Raw genomic sequence first — 9,866 nt, 5'->3', positions numbered from 1 at the left:
GATTACTGAAGAAATTTAAGATGCCCCACATCGACAGATTCAATGGGAGTGAAGATCCGATTGTGCATGTCCGGTTGTTTTTTGATGTATTGAAGCCCATGGGTTTGTCTCGAGCACAGAAGCTTTCGTTATTTGGAAGAATCCTATCTGATGTGGTCCAGAACCTTGAGCCAAACATGTTATAGAGAATGATAGTGGCGCTGTTGTCCACATTTGTCTCCTTACATGAGCTGGGGGTCCAAATCAAGTGTGCATTCAAAAAGGGTATCATTCACAGAACAAGTGAACCCGCATGAAGGCCATTCTCCGGGAATACCAATACTAGTAGTAGCACTATTCCATGGCTTGCGGATGTCAGTACTGTTATTTCAACGGCCAAGATGACTGATCCCTTTACTACTGCCATAACCTCACAACCTTCACAAAATACCGGTCCACCCCCGGAATCGAAGAGTTTTTACTGCCCTCCATATGAGCCCAGCCCACGCCCTCAAGCTATTAATGCAAAAGGGGCATCTCAAGCCTCTCGATCCTCATCCACTTCCAAACTCATTGCCACCCAAACATGACCTTACCCAGTATTGTATCTTCCACCAACAACATGGCCATCCCACGGACATGTGCTACTGTCTACGTCGTGAGATCCAGGATCTCATCAACAACAAAGTCATCGCCCCACCTTCTAAGCCAAATGTAACAACCAATCCACTTCCTACACACAACCAAGTCCCCCCTCCTAGAAATATTAACAACATCCATACACTACCGCCCACCTTCAACCCTAACATATACATTACTTCATCTCACCTACCAAAACCAGAGGTGGTCATTCCAAAAAACACAGGCATGTGCATGATGGATCTAACACCACAAACCCAATCCAATCCCATGTTAGTGGAAACGAAAAAAGAGAAGAATGCACTGATGACAAGGTCATCTGATACCCGTGTCATAAAGAAGGAGGTCTCGCTCGCGAAGGAGTATGATCCCAATTTATATATTGTGGCCATTGATCAACCGAAGCCAGTGGTCAGACTGCCGGACTTTCTCAGCATTAGTGCTATTGGGGAAGACCGAATGGTTTGGAATCAGAATTAGTGGCTCGAGCAAGGCCTGAATGACTTCGCAAACCTAGAGGAGGATCTGGCAGAATTAGAAGAGGATCTGGAGGATCTTTACTTCTTCGAGGAAGAAGATACAAGCTGTATGCAGATGGGATGGTGGGACCCGAGCTTGCAAGAAACAAGCAATGGATGGTTGAGTGAGGAAGAGTCTGATGCAGAGGAACAGACAAGAGAGATTGCGACAGAAGAGGAAATCACTGTTAGTGGCAAAGCTAAAGCTGAACCTCTGACTGGGAAAGAACATGTGCTAGAATAATTTCAAAGAATAGATGTAATCAAGGTAAAAATAGCTCTGGAACAGAAAAGAGGAAAAGAGAATGAAGAAGCTAAATCCATAACCGACAGTGTTCAAAATGCCAAGAAAACCAAGTGGGAACCCAGTGATCAAAACAGGATGTTAAGGAAGCTCAGAAAATATTGGGATTCAGAAACCAATATAGTGGCAGAGGAAGAATGGTACGATGATGGGACACGTGATGTTAACATGCTCAGAATAGAACCTGATAGCAGTCCAGCGATGACCGTAGGGGAGTGGTGCAAAGATAGCAATCTAAGCCACGTATACACAGATGAAGGGTGGAAGGATGAGACCCCTGATGATAAGTGGTGTACTTATGAGATTGATCATCTCACCTACAGTGGTCGGTACTTTAAACCCTTGACTTTAGATCAGCCAGAATCTTCCAATAGAGACGCTGAGAAAGCAAAGAAGAAAGATATTGAGGAAAACCTGGTCTTGAAATAACTAAAGAAGATTCAGGCCGACATATCCATCTAGGAACTGATAATGGCATCTTAGGAGCATAGACGAGCCCTGCTCGAAGCAATAAACCGAACCAAACTACCCATCGACGCCATCATGACCAATTGGTGTCGTTAGTCACCTTTGGAGATGTTATGCCAGTAATATCCTTCACGGATAAAGAATTGCCTCCCGAGGGTGCCAACCACAACCATCCCTTGTATGTAACCCTAGAAAGTCGAAAAAAATGGATTCTGGTGACGTTAATAGATACCAGATCAGCGATCAATGTGTCTCCAGGAGAACTGCTTATATTATCGGTTTAAGACCGATTGACTTTACACCTACGACGCAAGTTGTCCAGGCTTATGACAATACGAGCCGAGATGTTATAGAAACATTTAAGAGCAATATCCTAATCGGCTCATTCGAACATGAGGTGGAATTCGATGTCATGGATGTTTCGGCCACATTCAACCTACTACTGGGAAGGCCCTTGCTACATCAGATGAAGGCTATATCATCAACAGTCCATCAGTTAGTGAAATACCCCTTCAAATGCGGGATTGCCACAGTGTACGGTAACTTTGTGATCCATCCCTCCCAGGGAACCACTACACTATTATTGGAAATCATACATGGGAAAGAAGATGTGTTCCTTTCTGGCTTTTCTCTAGCAGAAGCCCGATTGGTCCAAACCATCATGGCAGAGAACGATGGAGATTATGTGAGTACGCAATCAATATACATGATGAACAAACAAGGGCATATGCCCAAGTCAGGACTAGGCCGAAGTGGCAGATAGGGAGGTACTGTTGCTAAGAAGATTAGTCACAACTCTTACGCCTTCGGGCTGGGATACAAACGTACCGTTACAGATTGGCAAAGGAAAGGTCAGGAGCTGAGAGAAAGGATGAAAACAAAGAGGACTGGGAAGCAGTATGAGTTAGTCCACAAACCAATATAGGGGACCTTAAACAGACGTTTTGTCCGCCAAGGGGAATATTTCCCCTTATGTGAATTCCCAGAGCCCTGGTATGATTGGGAAACAAAAACAAGGTATCCGGGGTTTGAGATCGTTTTTGGACACCAGCTACCAGAAGAGGAGGATAAACAAGCAAACCAAAGCATTGGTACGGATAAGAAAGGGCTGCAAACCTAGACATCGAAGAGAAGGAGCTGTTGGGAAAGGCACTGGCTAACTTACTAATGAGCTCGACTGCTAGAGCTGAGACCACCAACTTGGGGATAGTTTTACTATCTCAATGATCGGGGATACCCAGTAGCGGATTTCTCCAATCTTATCGTCGATGCATCTGAGGGTCCACACCTAGTCTGCAATTTTGAGCAAGGCGTCATCAACAGTTCTGAATCGAATAGTGAGTCTGGATCTGATTCCACTGAGTCTATGGAGTCAAAATCAGATTCAAGTTCCTCTGAGCCTGGTATTTCTGGGAGTAGTAACCCAGATACCAAAGTCATGTCCAGGTCGTCTTTTAGCTTTTCTTTTGAGTCCATTATAATCGAAGATCCATACTTTTTGAATGGGAATGCTGTGAATGTTGCCTACTTCTCTGTGCTTTTGGTTTGTTGTATTGATCTTAATTTTCAAAATTTCAACATAAACGAAGAGGAAGAAATTCCTCAAGTTTTGAAAAATTTGGCTGATCATGAGGAGGAGAGGCGTGTTATGCTCTATACAGATGAAATCGTATCAATTAACGTGGGTACTGAGGAAGATCCTTGCTTGGTCTAGATCGGGTCCACGCTGTCTTCGAAGGAACACGAGAGTTTAATCGCTTTATTAAAAAATTTCAAAGATGTTTTCGCGTGGTCCTACGAAGACATGGCTGGAATCGATCATGAGATTATACAGCACCGAATCCGTCTTGACCTTGAGGCCCGACCAATTAAGTAAAAGTTGCGCAGAATTCTTCCAGATTAGACTTTGAAGATCAAGGAAGAAGTAACCAAACAGATTGAGGCAGGGTTCTTGCTTGTATCTGAGTATTCGACGTGGTTAGCCAATATTGTTCCAATTCCAAAGAAGGATGGCAGAATCGGAGTCAGTGTCGACTTTAGGGATCTGAATAAGGCTAGCCCTATACTTTACCATAGGCTACGCATTGCTCTCATTCACGGATGGATTTTTTGGGTACAACCAAATTCTGATGGCACACAAGGATAGGGAGAAGTCCGCTTTCACTACTCCATCGGGCACCTTTGCTACTGAGTCATGCCGTTTGGGTTGAAGAATGCTGAGGCCACTTATTAAAGGGTTGTAACTACCATTTTGCATGACATGATCCACAAAGAGGTTGAGGTGTACGTAGACAATATGATTGTCAAGTCCAAGAATTGAGAGGCCCACTACACCGCCTTGGAGAAATTCTTTCAGCGAATCAAAGAGTATAGATTGAGGTTGAACTTGCAAAAATGCACTTTCGATGTAACAACAGGAAAAATGCTGGGATTCTTAATCACACAGAGCGAAATTGAGGTAGATCCTTCCAAAATCAAGCCCATCTCAGAAATGCCACCACCAAGGACTGAAAAGGAGGTATGCGGCTTTCTGGGTAAAGTGCAATTCATAAGGCGATTTATTTCAAAACTAACCTTGACTTGTGAACCACTATTTGGTCTCCTGAAGAAAGAAAAGAAGTTCCAATGGGATGATCACTGTCAGTTTGCTTTTGAACAGATCAAGCAGTACCTGCAGAATATTCCTGTGTTTTCACGCCAGAACCAAGAAAAGCACTGATCTTGTAAGTTGTACCTGTAAGAGACAAACTCAACCATGGGGTGCATGTGATAACCCTGCTCTACGTTATGTTAATTGAGCTTAATTATGATTATAATTATGAGCTTGATATGATTTTGAGTGCTAATTATATGATTATATGTGTTTCGGAATTTCTATATGTTCATCGTAGGAAAATCTGTTTGATTTTCTGTTATAAAATTTAAATGAAGGTCGTAGAAGCGACAAAAATTGGAATTGACTATATTTTTGCGATTAGCATAATTTTTAGAGCCTACAGTGAGATTTAATTAAAAATTGATTCAGATCAAAATAATTAGATTCGATATGATTGAATTAGAGCACAATTACTTAGCCTTAATCAATTTGATTAAGAAAGCCTATATATATAGGCCTATATACACTTATGTTATTTCCTTTGAGCTCATTTTCTTCCAACTTGGATGAGATTACACTCTAGAGAGAGTGTGTGCCAAATTTAGAGAGAGAAAAGGGTCATCCTTGAAGCTTTTGCAAAGGAATTCAAGAACTAGGTGGATTAGCTCAAGGCTTAACCATATTTGGGGAGAATTGGAGGGTGAGTTACTAACCCTTAATTCATGAGTTTAAATTTGTAATTATGTGAATTCCAAGAGAGTTGGTGATCAAGAACAAAATTTTAGTGTTTGATGAAATTGAAGTTAATATCTCCATGCATGTAAAGAATTACCATGAATGTGCATGATCATGAAGAATTGAGTGCCAAATCACTCATGCTTGCATAATTTTGTTGAACCTTATGATTTTGAGCATCATTTGTGCCATTTGAAGTAAGATTGGAGTTAATAATTATCATGCATGCATGATTCATGAAGATATGAAGTTTGAATGCATAAACTTTGAACATGCCAAGAAGAATGTGAAATGATTTCAGAATTAGTTCATCATTTTTTGACAACTGGTCTCAAATGACCTATGTTCCTATGTCATGTAATGTCTTTCCATGTTTTTGTACCAAAACTATGAGTTTTGAACTTTTAGGATCAAGTTTTGAACTTCAAACACAGTTCTGGAAATTCCAGAATTCATCATGTCTGCCCGAGCATAAAAATCAAGCTCCTAAAAGTTTTGTAGACATTGATGTTCGCTCGAGCGAGAAGAATTGCGCTCCAGCAGCCACTCATATGTTTTGATTCTTGGCTCGAGCTACGAAAGTCATGCTTCAGCGTAAAAAGGAGGTGACTAGTCCTTTTCCAAACCAAAAGGGTCCACTCGAGCGGGAAAAGATACACTCAAGTGGAGGGCCCTGTTTCAGAAATTTTGAAAAGTTGTTTTATGATTCGTTTTCTGTTCTCTTTCATTTCTAAGCACTCTTAAGCATGCATAGAATATTGTAAATGAATTAAAGGTCATGAAAGAAGCCTTAGAACATTAAGTAAACTAAAGAACGGATTGAATGGTATTATGACCCAAAGGTTGTGAATTATGTAAGGTCAAGTGCAAGGACGAATCAAGCACTGGGACACGGTGAGTAATATCTTAGCAAAGATATTTTTGTATACACATTATTTTTCTAAACAATGCCTATGTGGTAAGGTTCTAAACCTTTGAAGTGATATTATGAATGAGTATTCTAATCACTCAATTCGAAATAAAGTATGCGAAGTGATCAACGTATGGGTATGAAATGAGCCTAAGCATGTTCAGTATATTCAGTAAGGATGTGGATTGGGCCTAAGGCCATTTTGTATAATTGTTAAATGGGCCGAAGGCCTTTCAGAATAAGGACATGAATGGACCTAAGGTCGTTCTATATGAAAGTTGGACCTAAGGTCATTCTGTATGAAAGTTGGACCCAAGGTTGTTCTGTATGTAAGTTGGACCCGAGGTCTTTTTGCCTATGATGGACCTAAGGTCGTTCTGTATGCTACATGGACCCAAGGTCTTTTTTTGTTTGGAATATAATAGAAAGGACCTGAAGTCGTTCTACTTTAACATCGACTATCAAGTGTGATAGTGAATTGTGATTTTAAGAATCTTATTCATGAACTCCTTTGTTTTGGTATTATTCACTGGGCGTTAACTCACTGTTTATATTTATGTATGTAGGTGAGCAGAGGGATGTTCAGCCCCAGTCCTAGTGAGCAATGAGAAACCAAGTTCTAAGAGGTCAACCAAGGTCGCCTCACGCAAGAGGCCTTTCTTTTGTTTTACTTGTCCTTTTGATCTTTTGAGGTCACGTATGACCAATTCTGTACAACCTTGGTTTTGTTAATACTGACTACTAAATGATCCTGGACGTATGTAATACATGCATAATGTGAATGTTTGTATGGTGTGAGTTATTACATGAAAATGAATATGTTTTGGTTAAGCCATGTATGCACAGCTCATTGGACAATCTTTGTAAATTTTGCTTTCACAAATTGGCCCTCTACTGTTAAATATGACTTGATTTCTAACTGAGGCTGTAGGTAATCTAGTGATTACTGGCCGGTTATGACTCTAATCCATAGGGGCGAGATTGGGTCATGACAGTGTATGTTAGCTCAGGAGTCAGAGGCCTAGGTGAAGAAAGTCGTTTACTACTTGAGTAAGAAAATGCTAGATTACGAGACCCGTTACACTTCCCTTGAGAAATCGTGTCTAGCCTTGGTATGGGCTACCCAAAAATTGAGGCACTACCAGTTAGCTCACTACGTAATCCTGGTTTCAGGATTAGATCCCACCAAATATCTCTTTGAGAAACCAGCGCTTACGAGTAGGCTAGCTCGTTGGTTGCTTTTTCTCTACGAATTTGATCTTACATATGTTATACGCAAGTCGGTTAAATGGAGAGTTGTAGCGGAATTCCTAGCAGATCACCTAGTAAAGAGGGATGAAGTGCTGGAGTACTTGTTCCCAGATGAAGATATTCTGCAAATATAAGAGAAAACATGGATGATGTACTTTGACAGAACAGCCAATCAATACAGTTATGGGATCGGTGTGTTGCTGATAGCACCTGATGTCTCCCATATACCCTTAGCCTTAAACTCCGGTTCAAAGTATCCAACAACAAAGCAAAATATGAGGCATGTATTGCTGGTTTAGAAGCCACTCTGGAACTAGGGACAAAAAGGTTGGACATCATCGAGGATTTGAACTTGGTTGTGTCTCAAGCCAATGGAGATTAGTGGGTTAAAGAAGAGAAAATGAAGGTTTACCATCAGGTCTTGAATATACTAATTCCGAGGTTTGAGAAGTTGACATTTACACATCTGCTAAGAGAGAACAACTGATTCGCTGATGCACTAGCAATTCTATCTTCTTTGGTAGACATTCCATTGGGAGTTACGATGCGTCCGATAATTATTGAACAGAAGTACACGCCGACCTATGAAACCATTGTTGCGATAGATGTGGCTTTAGACAAGAACCCCTGGTTGTATGATATTTGGAATATCCTAGAAAATGAGGTGTATCCGCCAGGAGCAAATGCCAAGGACAAGAGGGGAATTCGACGTCTGGCCATTCAATTTATCATCTGCAGAGGCAAGTTGTGCAAAATAGGCCATTTGGGAATGTACAAGCTATGTGTTGAGGAAAAGGAATCAAATCTCCTTATGGAGGCTATCCACGGAGGAGAGCGTAGAGCCCACATGAACGGTGTGAAGCTCACCTAAAAAATCCTTAGACAATGTTACTACTGGTCAACCATGGAAAAGGATTTTATTGGTTTTGTTTGGCAATATCACAAGTGCCAGATTCATGCCAATCGCATGAACATACCACCGTCTAAACTCTACAATATGACTTCACCATGGCCATTCTCTATTTGGGGCACAGATGTTATCGACGCAGTTACACCAAATGGATCAAACAGGCATGAATTCATTCTGGCAGCAATCGATTACTTCATAAAATGGGTAGAGGACCAGTCCTACTTTGTGCTGAAAGCATCGCATGTGACTAAGTTCATCAAGAACAACATCATTTGTAGGTACAGGGTGCCCAATGAGATTATCTTCGATAACGGGACGCACTTCAAGAAAGAGGTGATAGACTTGCTTGAGAAATATAATGTGGCTTTCCATAAGTCATCGACCTACTGGCCACAAACCAATGGAGCTGTCGAGGCTACAAACAAAAATATTAAAAGAATTCTACAGAAGATGGTAGAAACTTACATGGATTGGCCAGATAAATTGCCATTTGCACTCTGGGGCTACAAAACCTCATTCCGAACATCTACATGGCAACCCCCTATTTCCTTGTCAACAGGATGGAGGTTGTTTTTCCAATTGAAATTGAAGTGCACTCATTACGAGTTATGGCTGAGTGTCAGATAGCAGATGTAGATTGGCAGCAAAATAGGATTGAGGAGTTGATGTTGTTTGATAAGAGAAGACTAAGAGTGTTGTATCATGTTCAGGACTACCAACGCCGAATTGCCAGGGCTTTTAACAAGAAAGTTAAGTCCAGGAATCTTCAAGAAGGGGACATGGTGCTGAAAGACAATCGAGCTCTCATTCATCACCTCAGGGGCAAGTTCAAACCTAATTGGACTGGTTCTTACATCATCAAGTCAATCTGGTCACGATGGGCGGTTATTCTTATGGACTTGGATGTCCTGGAGTTCTCGCAACCAATCAATATGGACAAGTTGAAGAAATGCTACCCCTGAGAGGCTTGCTAGGCCGAAAACCCAAAAGGGCGACCTAGGCAAAAGTTAAAGCATGAAAAATTAGAAATAAAGAAAAACTGAGCTCACAAGGCTGAAAACCCTAAAGGGCAACTTTGGTAAAAGTTAGAGCGCAAAATGAGAGAGTTAATAATCGAGTGAACCTAAACCGAACTACATAAGGCCTAATTCCCATTTTTGGGATACGTAGACAACTTCATCCTGAAGTTCGACTGTAACTATCTCTAATTCAATTGTCCTATTTGTTTTCTTGATCAGGTCATCTTTGTTCCCTATTTCTTAGTTCGAATGTGCTCTTTATTTCGGGGAGAAAAGCTGATGACATTGCAAAGCAGCAGTGATATGCAGCCAGGTGCAATTATGATTTCTTTTGATTTGTTATTGTACATCTTGAGAATCGATTCTGTGCCTGTCAAGTGGTGATCGTTTCCGAAAATTGTTTTGAAAAGTTTTAATAAAAGTTAATTTTGTTCAAAATTTTACCCTTTTACAACTTGGCCCTTTTTTGGGACCGACAGGAAAATTTTCAGTACTCGCAACTTTAATTTTATTGATTTCAACACAATTACATTCTCC

At 40.9% G+C, this 9,866-nt stretch overlaps 1 protein-coding gene across 1 annotated transcript; it reads left to right on the top strand.

The window, feature by feature from the left end:
- Positions 1-8,304: 8,304 nt before the first annotated feature.
- On the top strand, positions 8,305-9,631 carry LOC145802309 (uncharacterized). The gene is made up of 3 exons (XM_082894999.1): positions 8,305-8,643; positions 8,934-9,132; positions 9,549-9,631. Exons 1-3 carry the CDS (start codon positions 8,305-8,307, stop codon positions 9,629-9,631), a joined length of 621 nt encoding a protein of 206 aa, XP_082751125.1.
- The last annotated feature ends 235 nt before the right edge of the window (positions 9,632-9,866 follow it).

This window comes from Camellia sinensis, chromosome 11 (genome assembly GCF_055761805.1).
Source record: "Camellia sinensis isolate YWXY chromosome 11, ASM5576180v1, whole genome shotgun sequence".
In the NCBI taxonomy this organism is placed as follows: domain Eukaryota; kingdom Viridiplantae; phylum Streptophyta; class Magnoliopsida; order Ericales; family Theaceae; genus Camellia; species Camellia sinensis.
This window is presented reverse-complemented; position numbering and strand designations above follow the sequence as displayed.